The sequence below is a fragment of the Anguilla anguilla genome, chromosome 11 (assembly GCF_013347855.1).
Source record: "Anguilla anguilla isolate fAngAng1 chromosome 11, fAngAng1.pri, whole genome shotgun sequence".
NCBI lineage: Eukaryota > Metazoa > Chordata > Actinopteri > Anguilliformes > Anguillidae > Anguilla > Anguilla anguilla.
This window is the reverse complement of record NC_049211.1, coordinates 37891293-37911434: the sequence shown is the minus strand read 5'-3', so window position 1 is coordinate 37911434 and position 20142 is coordinate 37891293. Positions and strand designations below refer to the sequence as shown.

Below are 20142 nucleotides of genomic sequence, written 5' to 3'. Positions count from 1 at the left end.
GCATCCCTACAGTCTGCTCACTCTACCTGAAGGCCCTACAGCAGGGGTGCACAACAAGGGCCAAGCCATTTCAGGATTTTGTGTGAACATTTGCCAACGTTTATTTAATTAGCCCAATCACATCTTGATCTGACGTGTATAAGCACCAGCTACAGCCGCAGACTGCAAGTGTATCCTAGAGATTTTACTGAGCCCAAGTGCAGGAGTGAAGCAGCGTAGTTTATAGAGCTGTCGGAAAACGATGTCTATGGTAATCGGTTGGAACAAAAATCAGCACGCAGATCGGCTCTCCAGGACCGGAGTTGTGCACCCCTGCCCTACAGAATGATTTAGATTTGGTTGCCATGTTTATTTCCTGGCTAGATTTGGTTGCTATGTCTATGTTCTGGCTAGATTTTGTTGCCACGTCTATGTTCACGATAAATTTGGCTGCCATGTACCATATTTATGATCTTGATTTGACCTGATTTTGCTTTTATTTTGATATATGTTTTCTGTCTTTAACTTGACTTGTGTAATTGACTTGCTGCTTCCTGTCTTGGCTCTTGAAAAAGAAATTTTTTATCAAAGTGACCCTACCCTGGTTAAATGAAGGCCAAATAAACATAAATAAATATGATCGGTCAAAATCGGCTCTCGGAGATAACGGACAGCGGGTGGTAATGACATCACGGTGCGTTTACAGGAGAGGCGGCGGCCTGTCCTTCGTCTGTAGCCTCTCCCTGTTTTCCCGTCCTGTCCGTCACGCGTAACCCCCCCCCCCCCTTTCGCCGCCCGTCGCTCACGCGCGACTCCTTCCCCCCCCCGCTCCGTGTGCCGTGCAGGTGGAGATGCTGGAGAGGAAGTACGGCGGCTACTTCCTGAGCCGGCGGGCGGCGCGCACCATCCAGACGGCCTTCCGGCAGTACCGCATGAACAAGAACTTCGAGCGCCTGCGCAGCTCGGCGTCGGAGAGCCGCATGACGCGCCGCATCATCCTGTCCAGCATGCGGCTGCAGCACTCCTTCGACGAGCGGCAGCCGCACTACGCGCTCGCCCAGGGCGCCGGCGCCGGCGGCGCGCAGGGCCTGGACCCCGCCTCCCCCCCCAACCCGCAGGGCGACCCGCCCGAGCACTACCCCCGCCTGGAGGACTCCTTCTCTAAACAGGTGAGGCGGCCGGCGGGCGGCCTGCGCTCTTTCAGCTCTGCTGTCACTGTGCGGTCTGTAGGAGTGTGTGTGGTTAGTGTGTGGTCTGTGTTGTTTTACCTGTGCAGGTGAGTGTGTGGTCACTGTGTGGTCAGTAGGAGTGTGTGGTTAGTGTGTGGCCTGCGTTCTTTTAGCTCTGCTGGTGTGGGCGCGGTCACTGTGCGGTCTGTAGGAGTGTGTGGTTAGCATGTGGTCTGTGTTGTTTTACCTGTGCAGGTGCAGGTGAGTGTGTGGTCACTGTGCGGTCTGTAGGAGTGTGTGGTTAGTCTGTGGTCTGTGTTGTTTTACCTGTGCAGGTGTTGGTCAGTGTGTGGTCTGCACAGTTTTATTTGTGTGTCTAAGACGCTGTGCTGTCCCATAAAATTGCAGCATTTATACGGTTAAAAAACATGATGATGCAGTTTTTTCCCTTCATTCCCTTCCCTGTTTTTTTCACTGACAACATTGCTGCTGTTTCTTATGGGATGTTTTTTTTAGTGTTACTGATGTGTGTGCCTGTAGGTCAGTGTGCTGTGTGCATATAGGTCAGTACACTGGCTACACAGAGTCCCCCCCTGTGTGTGTCATGTAGGTCAGTACACTGGCTACACAGAGTCCCCCCCCGTGTGTGCCTGTAGGTCAGTGTGCTGTGTGCCTGTAGGTCAGTGTGCTGTGTGCCTGTAGGTCAGTGTGCTGCTTACACAGAGACCCCCTGCGTGTGTGTTTTCAGGTGAAGTCTTTGGCCGACTCCATGGACGAGTCGCTCACCTGTGTGGCGGCCCAGGACTCCCAGGAGGGGGGCGGTGACGCGGGGGTCCTGAGCGGGGTGGAGAGCGACGATTTCGGGGAGTGCGTGTGGAGCAACAGCAGCAACCCCTCGTCCCGCAGGGGAGGCGGGGACCGGGAGAGGGGCGGGGGGCGGGGCCTGGGGGCGCACGGCGACAGCACGGCCACCTCCTACAGCGACGTGACACTCTACATGGACGACGGCCTGCCCTGCTCGCCCCTCTCCCTGGACCGGGCCCCCAGCAGCACCGACACCGAGTACTGGGGCCCCGGGGGCGCGGGGGGCGGCCGCGAGGACAGCCGCGACACCGAGGGCGGGGGCAGCAGCAACAGCCGGCGGAGCACCCCGTGCACGGAGTGCCGGGACTACCGGCTGCGGGCGGCGCACCTGCCGCTGCTCACCATCGAGCCGCCCAGCGACAGCTCGGTGGACATGAGCGACCGCTCGGACCGCGGCTCCCTCAGCCGGCCCCTGGCCTACGAGCAGGAGGGGGGCGGCGGGGGCGGCGGCTCGCCCCAGAGCGCCGTCAAGCACGCCCCCGCCACGGCCCAGGGTCAGGCCCGCCCCATCGGCCGGCCCCTCCCCTCCCCCGTCCCCGCCCACATCCCGCACCACGTCCACCACCACCACCACCCCCACCACCACCACCACCACCCCATGCACCACCACCAGTACTCCGACACGCCCTCCTCTTCCTCCTCCCCGCACCCGCAGCCCCCGCCCACCCCGCTCTCCTCCTCCTCCTCGGCCGCCCCGGCCCCTGGCAGCCTGGACCAGCCCTGCTGCTCGGACGGGGACAACGACTCGCTCAACTCCACCACCAACTCCAACGACACCATCAACTGCAGCTCCTCGTCCCGGGACAGCCTGCGGGACCCGCTGCCCCCCCTGGGCAAGCAGACCTACCAGCGGGAGAGCCGCCACAGCTGGGACTCGCCCGCCTTCAACAACGACGTCGTCCAGAGGAGGCAGTACCGCATCGGGCTCAACCTCTTCAACAAGTGAGGGAGCTGGGCGGGGTGGGGCGGGGCAGGGCAGGTCGGGATAGGCCGGGTAGGGTGGGGCAGGGCGGGGTGGGGCGGGGCCGGGGTGGGGCAGGGCAGGGCGGGGCAATGGAGGGCAGGCCGTAGTGGGGCAGCGCAGGGTGGGGCAGGGCAGGGCTGGCCAAGGCAGGGTTGAGGTTTGGGTGGGGGGGCAGTAAGATCCCAGCAAGTCAGGTGTGGGAGATTATCTACCCTCAAAGCCAAGTGTTTCCCATTGGATCTCCATTGGGCTCATATGTGCTCTATTAGAGTTTCACTGACACTGTGCAGTCCCTGGACAGTGACAAGCATTCTGTCTCTCTTCAGTTGCGTTCGGTTTGCTTTGTTGCATCTTTCAATACGAACATAGATATTGTGATGCCGTTTTCATGATCTCTGTGTTTGTTTATAAAAATGGTAAAAAAACAAAAAAATTAAAAAAAAACATCTGTAAATGTCTCTCTCCCTCTCTCTCTCCCCCTGCAGGAAGCCGGAGAAGGGGATCCAGTACCTGATCGAGCGGGGCTTCGTGTCGGACACGCCCGTGGGCGTGGCCCGCTTCATGCTGGAGCGGAAGGGCCTGAGCCGCATGATGATCGGGGAGTTCCTGGGCTGCCGACAGAAACAGTTCAACAAGGACGTGCTGGAGTGAGTGAGAGAGAGGATGGAGTGAGTGAGAGAGAGGATGGAGAGAGGAGTGGAGAGAGGGATGGAGTGAGTGAGAGAGAGGAGTGCAGAGAGGGATGGAGAGAGTGAGAGAGAGGGATAGAGTGAGGAGTGGAGAGAGGGATGGAGTGAGTGAGAGGGGAGTGCAGAGAGGGATGGAGAGAGTGAGAGAGAGGGATGGAGTGAGGAGTGGAGTGAGTGAGAGAGAGGAGTGGAGAGAGGGATGGAGAGAGGAGTGGAGAGAGGGATAGAGAGAGTGAGAGAGAGGGATGAAGTGAGGAGTGGAGTGAGTGAGAGAGAGGAGTGCAGAGAGGGGTGGAGAGAGTGGGAGAGAGGGATGGAGTGAGGAGTGGAGTGATTGAGAAAGCGGAGTGCAGAGAGGGATGGAGGGAGTGAGAGAGGTATGGAGAGGGATGGAGAGAGGAGTGGAGAGAGGGATGAGAGAGTGAGAGAAGAGTGGAGTGAGGGATGGAGAGAGTGAAAAAGGAGTGGAGGGAGGGTGGAGGGAGTGGAAGAGAAGAGTGGAGAGAGAGATGGAGTGAGTGAGAGAGAGTAGTGGAGAGAGGGATGAAGTGAATGAGAGGAGAGGAGAAAGGAATGGAGAGTGGAGAGAGTGAGAGTGGGGAGTGATGAAATGGAGTGAGGGAGAGAGAGAATCAGCAGGGACGTATGGTGGTTGAGTCAGATCAGATAACGCATGTCTGTCTCTCGCTCTCTGTCCCTCTCTCTTTCTGCTCTCCCTCCTTCTCCTCCACCTCCTTTATGCAGCTGAATGAATGAGAGCACAATCTGTATATTCAGTATGTGATAGAGCCTTTCATCCGGTTCTCTCCTTTAATAAGAGATATTTGCATAAGAGGGAACTCATACTTCAGAAATGTGCAGACATCTTTTGAAATCACGTTTCATTGGTGCGATTAGATTTTTCTCCTTTCTTGGTACTTGACTCCCCTCTGTTCAGGATTTGAAAGTTTTTTTTCCGTCTTTCTTTCTTCCTGAACCCTCCCCCCTTCACCCCTCCCTCCCTGCTCCCTCGCTCCCGCAGCTGTGTGCTGGATGAGATGGACTTCTCAGGGATGGATCTGGATGACGCACTGAGGAAGTTTCAGGCCCAGATTAAAGTCCAAGGGGAGGCCCAGAAAGTGGAGAGACTCGTTGAGGCCTTCAGGTGTGTGTGTGTACGTGTGCATGCGTGCGTGTGCGTGTGTGAGTGTGTGTGCATGCGTGTCCATGTGCGTGTGCGTGTGTGTACGTGTGTACGTGTGTGTATGTGTGTGATATATATACAAACACGTATGAATGTACAACATGATAGCCTTCATGGAAAGAACACTCCATAAGACAATGTTAGTCAAACTACAAACAAGGTTCCATTTTACCTCTGCATTTCATTCATAAATGTTTTAGATGTAAAGGTGCACAGTAAATACATACGCTACATTTACAAATGTATGTGCACACCTGAACATCACACCACGCTCTACTCAGTGTTGCCAGTAAGGACAGGTGATTTTTACGCGCTACACGCTTCAGCACTCAGCAGTCCCGTTTCGTGAGCTTGTGTGTTGCTTTTAGACGTTTCCACTTCACAATAACAGCACTTACAGGTGACCGGGGCAGCTCAAGCAGGGCAGAAATTTGATGAATTGACTTGTTGGAAAGGTGGCATCCTATGACAGTGCCATGTTGAAAGTCACTGAGCTCTTCAGTATGACCCATTCTATAGCCAGTGTTTGTCTCTGGAGATTGCGTGGCTGTATGCTTGATGTTATGCACCTGTTAGCAAAGCGTGTGGCTGAAATAGCCAAAACCACAAATTAGAAGGGGTGTCCACATACTTTTGCAAATGTAGCGTACATAAACACGTATCATGTAATATATGGACATTATTTTTCCCCTGCTTCAAGGTTCAAGGTTTTCTTTATTGTCCCACTAGGGGAAATTTGTTTTGCAGCCAGGTTCACATGACGACAGAATACAAAAGGACAACATCACGACAACATCAACACAATAAAATCACTGAGCTAGTGCAGGGAAATGGAAATTCATACCAAGTAAGAATGTGTGCAAATGTGCAAGTGTGCAAGTGTGCAAATTTACAGGGGTAGTGCTGCTGCTTTCACCGGTGTGTCCTTAACCAAATGTCCATGTCACGGTTTTGTATCAGATTGCTCAGCCATGTCTCTAAGTGGCAGCCTTGAGACGATGTAGGCAAAACGCTGCCCTGAAGTAAGACTCCAATATTTGGCAGCAAAATCAAATTATAAAGAAGGGAAGAAATGTGTCATTTAGATTTTTAAGACCTAAATATGTCAGCATAAACAAAACTGATTTTTTGTTCCTCGTCATACTTGTCGGTGACCATGGGGAAGGTTTGACAAATATATAAGGCACTGTTCCAGGTTCAGTCCAGTCCTCTGTCTCTCTCCCTGGGCCCCAGTCAGCGGTACTGTGTGTGCAACCCGGTGCTGGTCCGACAGTTCCAGAACCCGGACACCATCTTCATCCTGGCCTTCGCCATCATCCTCCTCAACACGGACATGTACAGCCCCAACGTCAAGGCTGAGAGGAAGATGAAGCTCGAAGACTTCATCAAGAACCTGAGAGGTACCGCAGGGCGCTGGGCGTTCCTGTCTCACGCCCTCTCCCTCTCTCTCTCTCCTGACCTTCACATGTGACCTTATCTCTTCTCTTCCGAAGCCCTGCTGGGTGTTCCGCCCTGTTCATCTTATCCCCCACAGTTCCATCTCTCTTCTCATCCCTTCCTTCCTCTCTCCTTTCTCTCCGGTGTTCTTCTCATCTCTCACTTCCTCTCTCTTTTCTCTCCCGTGTTCTTCATATCTCTCCCTTCCTCTCTCTTTTCTCTCCCATGTTCTTCTCATCTCTCCCTTCCTCTCTCTTTTCTCTCCCGTGTTCTTCTCATCTCTCCCTTCCTCTCTCTTTTCTCTCCCATATTCTTTTGCTCACTCGTTTCTCTCTTCTCTCTCTCCACTCACTCGTTTCTCTCCTCTCTCCCTCCACTCACTCGTTTCTCTCCTCTCTCCCTCCGCTCACTCGTTTGTCCGGGCGTGTGTCCCCCCCCCCCACAGGAGTGGATAACGGTCAGGACATCCCGCGCGAGCTGCTGGTGGGGATCTACCAGCGCATCCAGAAGTGGGAGCTGCGGACCAACGATGACCACGTGTCCCAGGTGCAGGCGGTGGAGCGGGTCATCGTGGGAAAGAAACCGGTGAGCGCGCTCGCCGACACCCTCGCGGAAAAGCTCGCGAAAAGCGACTGTAAAACAAAAACGTCTGCGCCGAAAAATATTTCTGTTTCTGTTTTTATAGTGCTCCCATTTCAAACGTACCTTAACATCAGGGTTTTGTATAAAAAACAAACCAGTTCAAACTGTAAACACTGACGTCCTTGTGACCTCTTGAAGACCTCTCCATGAACTCACTGTGACCTGTCCCTGACCTCACAATGACCGCACTGCAGTGTATAATCAAAAATTATTAAATTTACCCTTGATGAGATGTTTTTTTAAAATAATGGGAATGATGAAGAGAAAATAAAAAATTATCTGCAAGTAATAAATTCATTTTTCCTGCGATGGAAATGTGACATGAAATTAGCCTTCTGAATTTTTATGAACATTCGTCCTTTATTGATTGTAATTGTTGTTTTATAGAAAGGGGTATTTTCATCATTGTTTTTTTTTTACCTCAGTGTGACCTCTCTGTGACCTCTCTGTGACCTTTGCGTCTGTGCAGGTGCTGTCCTTGCCGCACCGCAGGTTGGTGTGCTGCTGCCAGCTGTATGAGGTGCCCGACCCCAGCCGACCCCAGAGGAGTGGGGTGCACCAGAGGGAGGTTTTCCTCTTCAACGACCTGCTGGTGGTGAGCTGAACCGCAGCACCCCTGCAGTGCGCTGTGTGCTTCGCATCGCAACACACACACACACACACACACACACACACACACGCACGCATGCACGCACACACACACGCACTCACACACACACACACACGCCCACACATGCGTGAACACTCACTCACACACACACACTGTACGCCGACGCACCGCACCCTGTGCACCACTGCATCATGCTCCCTCTCGCTCTCTCTCCGTTTCTAGGTAACCAAAATCTTCCAGAAGAAGAAGAACTCAGTGACCTATAGCTTCCGACAGTCGTTTCCTCTGGTGGAGATGCAGGTTCACATGTTCCAGAACTCCTGTAAGAATCACTCTCTCTCCACCATAAGTCCCTCTGCCTCTCTCTCTCCACTTCTCTGTCTCTCTGTGTTTATGTACATTTCTCAGCATTTCCGTTCATATATCTTTGATGTACAAGGACCTGAAGTAACAGTGAATAAATAGCCTTGAAAAATGCTATGTTCTTTGCTTTCAGCATAGCCTTCGCTTGCAGACCTCTGAATCCGTTTGTCTTGTTACTTTGCTATCAAACGGAATAGAACTGCTCATATTCCTGGCAGAAACTGCCGATTCACAAAATAGTTGCTGGTAGGATTAATGTATTTTGGGAGAGCAGGTGGCATTTGCAGTCATAACATAAACTTGGTGGTCCTCGAAACGGCCATCGAACCACCATCAGAACCTTATCCGTAGCTACGTACAAAAGCTAAATGTGTCACCTTCAAATGAGTGTTTTCCAACACATTTTATGGATGGCTTTCATTGACAGAATGGAATGAGCATTACGTGGCTCAAAAAGAAAAGATTCAAAGTTTTAAAAAAATATGGCGAATCTGTGTTGTTGCTGTGCCTGGTCTGAAAGGCCTAGTTCTTCCACAGGCATTGTATCATATAGATTAAAGTCTGTAACAAGTACTGCTTCCAGGAAAACATGCTAAATTTGCTATTATTGTTGTTTGCATGTCAAAACTGGCATTTTCTTGAGTAGCATGTGTATTGAGTGGTGTATAAACTGTAGGTTAAATATAAGGCACTGAGGGGGGTATTCATAAAAAAATGTCAGCTTTCCTGTCTGCTAAAATCTGTGCGACAGCAGTTCTTAGGGATTCATAACGGTGGCTCCAATTGATCAGAGTCTGCAAATTATTTCCATTTTCTTCACAGTACATTAGCGCGCAGGCTAAAATGTACCTGTATTTAAACAAGGCCATTGAATTAAACCAGCGTAATTGCTGCTGATGATTTGTAACAGCAATTTAGTAAGGAAAGGTAGATAATGTGCCGCTTGCCGCTAGGCTTCACAGGAAAATGGACACAGACAACTGCCTTTTTTTAAAGGGTTGTCAATGAAAGGAAAATTCTCTGGAACTTGTGTTTTTAGAGAGAAGGCATTAGCGATCTCGTCCACAGCAGTTGAGAAATATGTGCAGCAGAGACTCTGTAGAGATGTGTACTGCGTCAAGTTAATTTCAGACCACAGTTTTAGTTTCATGATGGCTCACTGTAAATAAAAACCCTGCGTAGATATTTAGGCAGTGTGAAACTGATAAAACACCCAGCCATTCTATGAACCACATTTCAAACCACATTTCAATTAGAGTTCTCATTTTCAGTGATTAAAGAAAGTGTTCTCCCCAGTTGTTCTGTTGTGCTTTTCTTATGTATCAGCCTTAATACCATTCAGTTATATAAAAGTAAAGTGATTCATATGGTAGTACTGATGATACATAGTAGAAGTTTGTATGTTTGTAGGCACATTTAAATGTGTGTGTGTGTGTTAGACAGGAACGTGTGTTTGTAGTCTCGCGAATATCTGCGTGTCTATGTGATTGCGTATTTGTGTGCATGTATTTGTGTTTCTGTGGATGCGTATGTGCATATTTTTCAATGAATGTGGTGTGCAGCACGGTTGCTGAGCATGTTCATGCGATCGACCAGCAGAGGCCGCTAGAAAGCAGTGAAAAGCGGACCCCTGTCTGACTGAACCATCCCACACCATCCCTCCCCTACATCGATAATGGCGCATTGCCCTATGGGGCTACCAGCCGCTGTCGGCGCTGGCGCAGTGCAGATTCGGTCCGAGACCGTGGAGCTCATCTGTGCACCTCGGTGCGGCGCCTTAACCGAACAAGCCACCCAGCAGCACCTCATGTGCGTGTACATGCGTGTGCTGGCCTTATGCACATGCGCACGCGTGTTAGCAGAAGCGTGCGGGCTGAACTGCGTGTAAATAACGCATGCATGCGTGTTAGCAGGAGCGTGCGTGTAAATAACGCATGCATGCGTGTTAGCAGGAGCGTGCGTGTAAATAACGCATGCATGCGTGTTAGCAGGAGCGTGCGTGTAAATAACGTGTGCATGCGTGTTAGCAGGAGCGTGCGTGTAAATAACGTGTGCATGCGTGTTAGCAGGAGCGTGCGTGTAAATAACGTGTGCATGCGTGTTAGCAGAAGCGTGCGTGTAAATAACGTGTGCATGCGTGTTGGCAGGAGCGTGCGTGTAAATAATGGCCTGTCCCGCAGACTACCCCCACGGCGTGCGGCTGACGTCGGCCGTCCCCGGCGGGGAGAGGAAGGTGCTGATCGTGTTCAACGCCCCGAGCCAGCAGGACCGCACCCGCTTCACCAGCGACCTGCGGGAGAGCGTGGCTGAGGTGCAGGAGATGGAGAAGTACCGGGTGGAGTGTAAGTGCTGGGCTTATACCGGGAGGGAGGGGCGGAGGTGTAGGAGATGGAGAAGTACCGGGTGGAGTGTAAGTGCTGGGCTTATACCGGGAGGGAGGGGCGGAGGTGTAGGAGATGGAGAAGTACTGGGTGGAGTATAAGTGCTGTGTGGAGGTGCAGGAGATGGAGAAGTACCGGGTGCAGTGTAAGTGCTGGGTGGAGGTGCAGGAGATGGAGAAGTACCGGGTGGAGTGTAAGTGCTGGGTGGAGGTGCAGGCGATGGAGAAGTACTGGGTGGAGTGTAAGTGCTGGGTGGAGGTGCAGGGGGTGGAGAAGTACCGGGTGGAGTGTAAGTGCTGGGTGGAGGTGCAGGGGATGGGAAAGTACCGGGTGGAGTGTAAGTGCTGGGTGGAGGTGCAGGGGATGGAGAAGTACCGGGTGGAGTGTAAGTGCTGGATGGAGGTGCAGGAGATGGAGAAGTACCAGGTGGAGTGTAAGTGCTGGATGGAGGTGCAGGAGATGGAGAAGTACCAGGTGGAGTGTAAGTGCTGGGTGGAGGTGCAGGGGATGGAGAAGTACCAGGTGGAGTGTAAGTGCGGGGCTTATACTGGGAGGGAGGGGCGGAGATGAGGGTGTAACTCAGAATGCTAATATTCCCCTCTAATATCCCCCCCAGCTGAACTGGAGAAGCAGAAGGGAGTGATGAGACCTGGCCTCCTGAGTGGGGGGGTAGGAGGAGGTGGGGTGAAGACGGAAGCAGTGAATGGCATTCTGGGAAGGCCCAGTCTGGATGACACCTACACCACTGGAGAAGGACTAAAACGTACTGCACTGAGCTCGTCCCTGAGGGACCTCACAGAGACAGGTACACACACACACACACATATACCTCACAGAGACAGGTACACACACACCCATACCTCACATAGACAGGTACACACACACACACAAATATACCTCACAGAGACAGGTACACACACACAAATATACGTCACAGAGACAGGTACACACACACACATATACCTCACAGAGACAGGCACACACACACTCATATACCTCACGGAGACAGATACATACACACTTATGTACATAACTGAATGTATGTACCTATGCACATGTGTCTTTGTGGGTGCATGCGTGTTTCAGAGTGTATGTGTTGGCATGTGTCTGTCTGCATGTTCTGCTCAAGCACACCAAATGGTAAACGGGTCTGAGCAGTGAAGGATTTCTGATTAAAAGTGGCTGCTGTGGCATTGCTATGTGGTGTATGAGTTGGTTGCTTAAGTATCACTTGATAGATGGTTGCTAGGGGCATCACTAGGTGATTGCTAGGGTGTTGCTAGGTAATTACAGGGGGTCGCTAGGTGCTAATATGTTGCTAGGTGCTTAGGTGATTACAAGTGTGGTTGCTAGGGCATTGCTAGCTGGTTGATAGCCCTTGTGCCAGTAGCTGCGAAAAAAAAACAGAGTTTATTTTTTCTAGCAAATACTGGTCAATTTCAGATTAGAACGCAGGGCTATATTACATTTACATTTACATTACAGGCATTTAGCAGACGCTCTTATCCAGAGTGACGTACAACAAGTGCAGAGGTGCAAAAGAAACACACTAGAGTGAAGTAAAGATCGCAGTGCCAGAAGTGACCACATAGATCAGGACTCCAACCCTGTAGGGTAACCTGTTGAGCAAATAAACAAAACAATCCTGCCAAGTACAAAACTAGCACTGAAATCACATTTGCCTAATCAGAATCAAACAAAACAAGCCTGCCAAATACAAAACTAATGAGATCGCATTAGCCTAACTAGTTACATTGCGGTAAATAGAGTAGAGCTAAACTAGAGGCTAGGGAGGGGTGGGGAGAGGTGCAGCCTGAAGAGATGAGTCTTTAGTCTGCGCTTGAAGGTAGTCAGATTCTCTGCTGTTCTGACCGCCACGGGAAGGTCATTCCACCAGTGAGGGGCCAGGACAGACAGCAGACGCGAACGGGAAGTACAGACACGAAGAGGGGGAGGTGCCAAGCGTCCAGAGGTGGCAGAACGGAGAGGTCTGGCTGGTTTGTAGGGTCTGATGATCCTCTGGATGTATCCTGGTCCTGACCCCTTAGCCGCCTGGTATGCAAGCACCAAAGTCTTAAATTTGATGCGAGCCATAACAGGCAGCCAGTGGAGGTCAGTGAGCAGGGGGGTGACATGGGAATATCAGGGGAGGTTGTAGACCAGACGAGCTGCAGCATTCTGGATGAGCTGCAGGGGTCTGATGGCGGATGCTGGCAGACCAGCCAGCAGCGAGTTTCAGTAGTCCAGGCGGGACAGGACCATCGCTTTAACCAGGAGCTGGGTTGCGTAGGTGGTGAGGAAGGGATGGATTCTCCAGATGTTGTACAGGAAGAACCTGCACGTTCGACTCACCGCCGCCCTGGGAGAGGAACAGTCTGTTGTCCATCACCACTCCTAGGTTTTTGGCAGTGGGTGATGATGACACTAAGGTGTCTCCTAGGGAAATAGAAAAGTCAAGGAGGTTAGAGGATGGAGCAGGAATGAAGATCATCTCTGTCTTACCTTGGTTCAGCTTATGATGGTGGTTATCCATCCAGCTCTGGATGTCCCTCAGGCAAGCAGAGATGCGAGCGGAGACCTGTGTGTCAGAGGGGGGGAAGGAGAGAAAGAGTTGGGTGTCATCGGCATAACAGTGATAAGACAAACCATGGGCCTTCCGTGTAGCAGACTGGCAGTTCCATAGCCTTCCATAGCCTTCCTACGACCGTGAAGTTGTCACAGGGGGTCAGTGAGGGATAGCGAAGGTTGGAGAGGTTCCGTCGCCGCGGGGGGCCTCGCCTGCGGAAGCGCGTTCTGTAGGGGAGAGAACAGGTTGGGATGGGGTTGAGACACACAGCAGAGCAGTGAGGACAGGGAGTAGTGAGACGAAGGGTGATGGCAGAAGGATACAGATGCACTAACACTAACTGGGAGGGAGCGACGCTAGCGTCGCTCCAAGCGAGACTACAAGCGCTGCCAATTACCAAATGAATAGCAGCTGATGACTGAGCAATTACCCGCAAGCCAAGCGAAACTAACTAGCTCCACACAATACCTGCCTAAACAGTTAAAGCAAATGACTAATAAAATACTACACAAACACCAAAACTAATGCTGGGCAAAACAAAACAGGTAGAAGTACAGGTAACAGTCCAATCTAGCTACACTACTGGCAAAAAACAGATATTTAGCCCGGTCTAGGAGAACTTCTGCGGGTCCTGCACAGCTGAAACCAATTGCACTTTCTAACTAACTAACGCCAAACAGTTCTAATATAGCGTCTCTCCAAGCTTTTCTACCATATCATAACGAAGGTAAAAAAGCAAATGAACCGGACTCATAGTGCCAAGTGCTTCACATGCCCTTTAAAGTGCACAGAAGCGTACGCAAAAATGATTTGGACAAGAGGTTTACCGAGTCTTGAGAGGCAGTGAGAAGACTGTTCATAGCATCCTGCTGGCTCTACGTGTGTGTGTCTTTATGGGTGTGTGTGGTGTGTGTGCAGATACGGTATGTGCATGTGCGTGTCTTTGCGTGTGCATGTGTATATGTGAGACGTGTGTCTAACTGGGCTGGTTCTGGTTTGGTTCAGGAAAACGGGGTCGCAGAAACAGTGTTGGATCCTTGGATAGCACCATTGAAGTAAGTCTTGGAGACCCCAAAACATAAGAATACTACCCTGGGTGTGGCGTCTCATTTCTGGACATGTTGGTAGATATGTTTATTTATTAACAACACTAGAAGCTGCTCATGACTCACTGACACCATGTCTTTTCTGGAAAGAACCATTCCTAGCTTTCATTGAACTGTTAGGCCTATGTATCCTTCAAATAATTTTCTTGGTTAACTCTTTGAAGAGCAGGTTTTTTGGAATGTTCTTAACTGATCATTCTAATGCTGATGTAACAGTCACTACTGGTAATTGAGCAATGGAGTTCTAGAACACTGACTTGGAATTTAGAAAAAAAACATTCCAAAACCTACTCTTCAAAGAGTAATGGTAAGTTAGTTTTAATTCAAGTTTTTGATTGCACTGTCAGTGCAAATTAGACTAGAACAGTGGCATTTTCTCTTGATTTGATATTTTTACGTTTGTATTTATACCTGTGAGTTTGGGTAAATCACTTTGTATGTGTGTGTGTGTGTGTGTGTTTATCTCTAGATAAAACATGTATGACCAATGTGGTTAAACTATACTCATTTTATGTCATATGCTGTTTGATTATTGAAAATTTAAAATACTTATGTAATATATCCTACAATTTGAACTTAACAGTTTTTTTTAAAAATATGGGCTGGTTTTGTATTGCCATATATGGTAGACATGAGCAATGTCACAGTGTGAGGATGCAAGCAGTGATGCACTTGTATGAGTCATAGTGCACCTGCCAATCCCACCGCATGGTTCCTATGGGAACAGTTGGTTTGGCGCCCCCTGTGTGCCAGATGGCGGTACAGCTGGTTTCTGGCTCGGGGTTGTGGTGATTTGGGCAGTGAGCGCCAGGAGATGGCGATGTGTGAATGAGACGCGTTTGAGGTGTGCTGACGCTCTCCCCTCCTCTCTGCGCATTACAGGGATCCATCATTAGCAGCCCCCGGCCTCACCAGCGCCTCCCCATGGCGGGAGTGGTGTCTGGCGCTTATGGTGCTGAAGACTTCCGGCCTCACCGCCCCATCCTGAGCCCCGGAGTGGGGGTGGGGGGTGGGCCGGGGCAACAGCACAGCCCTGCGGGGCCAGCAGGAGGGGGCGGGGGAGGGGTCGGGGGTGGGGCAGTCTGCAGTGGAGAGAGGGGGGGGGTCGGGGAGTGGGGGGGGGACTGGATCCTTCCTGGGGTCTCTGTTCGGCACCAAACGGTCAAAACCGCCAGGACCTCTTATCCCCCCAGGGCCACCCTACCCCGCCCCTGTCCCGCCTCCCACCACCGGAGGGCCACCCCCTCACTCCCCCTCCTCTCTGAGCCAATCAGAGGGAGGCGTGCCTTCCAAGATCCAGGCCTTGCACGCACAGTACTGTCACGCCAGTGGCGTCCAGGCCCCGCCCCCTTACCACCACCATCATCGCTACCACGTCCAGACCGTGCCCCCCCCAAACCACGCTTCGCCTACACCGCCACCCACCCACCACACGCTGCACAGAGGCTCTCTGCCTCGGCGCCCGCCGCCCGCCCCCACCCACGCCCAGCTGTCCCAGCTCCCCCCGCACGCTTTGCAGGGTCGCTACGGCAACATGGCGCATGGCATGGGCTGCCCGCCGCCTCTCTCCCCCGTCTCCCCACATCCTCTCTACCACACCCAGCCCACACATTCGGCCCGGGGCGGCCCCGCCAACAAGCTGCCCCTCACACAAGCTCTCTCCCACCCCGGCCACACCCACCCCTCCTACACCCACCCCGGCCACGCCCACACGCCCCACCCTTCCTCCTCCCACACCGGGCACCCGCCTCACTTCGTCTTCAACACGCCCCTGATGCCTTCCGCCCGCCACCTGCCCCAAGGCAACCAGTATCTGCCCCAATACCCGCCGCTCTCCTCTATCCCCCCTCCCCCCCCCCACTCCCCTTTACCCCCCCCTTCCACCCCCCTTACCCCTCTTACACCTCTGTCCCCTCACGTCCCCCAGCACCCGGGGCAGGTACAGCAGGGAGGGGCGCAGGGAGGGCAGGGGGGCGGGGGAGGGGCAGGGGCCACCGGCACCGGAGGCAGCGGCAAATCCAAATCTATCAACCGCATCAGTACGGTGGTCTGAGAGGGTGGGGCCGCAGGGGCCGGGGGGCGGGGCTGCGGGGGAGGGCGAGGAGGGGCAGGGGCAGACCTCGCAGAAAGAAGCGCAGCTCTCTCAAGCTGTGTTACTTTCACATCCGTTTCCCACACAGGAAGAAAAAGCTCTGAGACATAGACACACACACACACACATACACACAGAACACATACATGCATGAATCCAAGCACCCACACATGCACAGACTCATGCTCGAGCGCACACACACACATAGAAACAAACAGTCTCACAGTGTGGACGAATCTGCCAGGGACCCTGTCATACAGTACTGTGCAAACATCTAATAGGGGTAGAGAGAGTCTTTCAAAAACTGGAGGTGAGAGGGGAAGCAGGTGAACAGTGTTGTTTCGGCTGGTTTTACATCATAATAGGGCTCGCATGGATCATACCGTTTCCAGGGGAACACAGTGTGGCAGTGATTTAGGAGTGAGAGATTCACAGTAGGAGCTGACTCGCAATTTAAATTTATCCCGAAGATACAGAAAAACTGCTCAGGTGATGACAGGGAAATTAGGCCTTCTGGGAATGAATCAGCTGAAAGGAGTTTTGTGGCTGTTGTCTGGAAGACACTTCCAGCAGGAGCAGTCAGTGTGGCAAACAAGCGTGTCACTGAGAGACGACAGATTTTATTGAATTTGAAAAGGAAATTTTGAGTTTGTGCATCAGCCAGGCTCGTACTGACAACACTAACAATTACTGATATCACTCAGACTGACTGATTTCAACGGATTTAGTGTGACTTCACCCCAAGTGAGGCACAGAAGCAGGCAGACTGACAAGCAAACATAACCTAACACACACACACAAACTCACAGACACACACACAGACTCGCAGACACACACACAGACTCACAGACATACACACAAACTCACAGACAGACTCACAGACACCCACAAACTCACAGACACACACAGACTCACAGACATACACAAACTCACAGACAGACTCACAGACACCCACAAACTCACAGACACACACAGCCTCACAGACATACACAAACTCACAGACACACACAGACTCACAGACATACACAAACTCACAGACACACACAAACTCACTGACAGACTCACAGACTCACACAAACTCAAAGACACACACACAAACTCACACACACACAAGCTCACAGACACACACACACTCACAGACACACGCAGACACAGACGCAGTTGCACTCGGGCAGGTTCGCAGACGTGGTTGCTCACTAATCCCCAGTCCGCAGTCACGCTCGCTGCTGCTCGATTCTGTCCTCTGCAGGAAGACGAGAGAGAGCAGAGACTCACGGCGGATCAGCTCCGGACAGAGCCCAGGGGGCCTGAGCGAGCGTCGCGTCGCGCGCGGGCGGACGCAGTTTAATCAGCGCGCTGGGGCCTCGGGAACGCAGGACGGTCCAGCGCTCCGCCGCCCCGCAATAATCCGGCCGCGGCGCATCTCACCCCCCCCCCCCCCCCCCGGTCCGCGGGTGACGTGCGCAAAGGCCACGCCCCTTCTCTTCGCGCCGAAGTCGCTCTTGATGGATGGCAGTTACGAGGACCGTACGGACCCCCGGAAAACCGAACGCTCGCTCGACACCGGAGCTCGTCGCGGGTCCGATCCGAGACGGCGGACCCTGTGCAGTCAGCACTGCGCACCAGCGGACTTTCTGCACTTTTATTCCACTCCAAGGACAAAGTTACACGCGTACTACGCCACTGCTTTTACAGTTTGTGGAGCATTCAATGTTATTATTGTATCAGCTGTAAACTTATAAACATATAACTGGCCTCAAACGCTCTCTCTCTCTCTCTCTCTCTCTCTCTCTCTCTCTATTCGACTCTTATTTCTCATTCTTTCTCTTTCCTCTCTTGCTGTACCTCTCTGTTTCTCTTTCTCTCGCTCTCTCTTCATCCTCCTTGTTTAAAACTGAACGGGTTCAAGCGGTTCAGACTCAGGGAGGCTGTGTAAATATGTGTTACTAACATTCCTATGTACAGGTCCAGTAATCCCAGCCAAGATAACGGCTATGGGGCTTAGAAATGTGTTTGTACGGGAAGACGGATGAGGTGAAGAGGAGCGCGGGACCATCGCAGCTGCTACTATAGGTCTGATGTGTTTTCTGTGCCAGGGGTTTTACATGATATCTATAATTATTGTTACTAATAATATTTTTTGCAAACTTGAGTCTATTTTTGCTGGTATATGAGTGTTACATTGATAATTCATATTATGAATATGTTCTATTGAGCAGATCTTACTTTTTTCTAATGGTTGTGAGCCAGAGCAAGGCAAATAGCATTAGATATGTTCTAAACAGCATATGAATATGTTATAAATACCCTGTAAATTTACATGAGAGCCTGACGTTGTGGTTGGGAATTATATGGTTTTATTATGATTATTACTACTCTCATCATTATTACAACAGTATTATTAGTGAAACGTCTATTATTAATATTAATATTCATGTTCTCTACTGTCCTGTGTCGTCTTGGTGTGAGGATGTGTGTGTGAGGATGTGTGTGCATGCACGTACATGTGTGTGCACAGAGTTGTAAATCTCAGGGTCATTGATTTGAGACCTTTACATGGGAGAATGGAATGTGAATTGGTATTGAATAGAAATGTATCGAACCTTGAGCCATATTTTACCCTCCGGACCGTTGCGACTTGCTGATACTGTTCTCAAAAGTAAAAAATTTATACAATAACTAAGAAACAAATTCTGTATTACCTCATTAAATACTAATAATAGTATGACAGGCATTGTTTGTTGTAAGGTCACATCTGTGATTCTGTAGTACTCAAGCTTATCGGCACATCTGTGCACACACATGTACACTCGTACACGCGTACGTTTACAGCCATGCACCCGAGTGCATGCATACGGACGCGCGCACACACACACACACTGCGTGTTCAAGGTCATCAGGTCGGAGCAGGCTACACACACACACCGGTGTGGAAGGGCTGATTTTAGTACAAAGTGGCTGGTCCAGCGCCTGCTCAGGTCTGTTCAGGAGCAAGCAAACACACAGGTACACCCCCACGCGTCACACACAGAAGGGTATGCAGGCACACTCTCTCGCACACACATACACACACACACACACACAGGGACGCACGCGCAGTCTCTCAAAGACACGCACGCAAATCCACAGACACTCACGCACAAACATGCACTCAAGAGGGGTTTTGGGTTGTGCAGTCAGCAGAGCATCTGTTAAGCCCTGCCAACTCGAACCCCAGCTCTCTTAGCTCCGTCTGTTTCTCTGGGGCAGGGCTCTCAAACTCAAATCCTGGAGGGGTCTGCTGTGTCTGCTGGTTTTTGATGTGTTCCTGCACTTAGGTGCTTAATTTGTCACCGATTGGCTAAAGGGTCTGCACACCTTGTTTCCACGGCCTGAATCGGCTGCCGGTTGAAAGGAAATCACAAAAACCAGCGGTGGCTGCGGCCCTGCAGGACTGGAGTTTGAGACCCCTGCTCTGGGGGGTTTACTGGCCGTGACCCCCCCCCCCCCCCCCACCCCCCTTCTCGGCATTGTGCTACATGCTGTACTCAGTTAGTATTGGACGGCCTCTTGTTTACGAAGCCATAACGGGTGATTATTAACGTACATCCCTACACACACCACAGTCTCACCTGTCCCATGATTCTGAGCGCAGTACACTCCCACACCCCCATACTGTAAGCTGAGAGGGGGCGGGCAGTAAGAGAGGCTGGGCACTGATTGGGCTAGAGGTGAATTCAAATAGGGGCAGGGTCGGCTATTGAAGTGTCAAAAGCTTTGGGCTTTTCTTGTATTGGCTGTCACTGATCAGAACAGCCAGTGTCTTTCCATTGTGGCCTGTGTTGCATGTGTATCTGCACTTACTGAATGAAGCTGTACAGCCTGAATGTATATACTATCTAACAAATAATCAACATTGACTATGGAATGGACTGTACCATGTTTATGTAACCCATGGGGGGTGGGAGGGTTGGAATGATCAATTGTTTTTATTTGGATGAGGGGTTTGGGAGACTCAGTTGAAATTGTACAAAAAGTATTTGTGTGTGTCAAAGCAGTTAATAGTACTCTAAAAGAAAAAATATATATGAATTTTATTTGTATATATAAATATTATG

The 20142-nt window shown here is 51.3% G+C and overlaps 1 protein-coding gene across 1 annotated transcript in view; it reads left to right on the top strand.

The window, feature by feature from the left end:
* Positions 1-17356, top strand: part of LOC118208041 (IQ motif and SEC7 domain-containing protein 1-like) — a 62270-nt gene extending 44914 nt beyond the window's left edge. The window contains exons 5-19 of the mRNA XM_035382303.1: positions 825-1148; positions 1897-2954; positions 3462-3623; positions 4687-4809; positions 6082-6248; positions 6731-6870; positions 7397-7522; positions 7760-7859; positions 10081-10242; positions 10898-11086; positions 13853-13902; positions 14836-15043; positions 15147-15755; positions 15881-15892; positions 17295-17356. Of these exons, the coding sequence (XP_035238194.1) occupies positions 825-1148; positions 1897-2954; positions 3462-3623; positions 4687-4809; positions 6082-6248; positions 6731-6870; positions 7397-7522; positions 7760-7859; positions 10081-10242; positions 10898-11086; positions 13853-13902; positions 14836-15043; positions 15147-15755; positions 15881-15892; positions 17295-17356 (3492 nt within the window). The remainder of the gene's footprint in view (positions 1-824; positions 1149-1896; positions 2955-3461; positions 3624-4686; positions 4810-6081; positions 6249-6730; positions 6871-7396; positions 7523-7759; positions 7860-10080; positions 10243-10897; positions 11087-13852; positions 13903-14835; positions 15044-15146; positions 15756-15880; positions 15893-17294) is intronic.
* The last annotated feature ends 2786 nt before the right edge of the window (positions 17357-20142 follow it).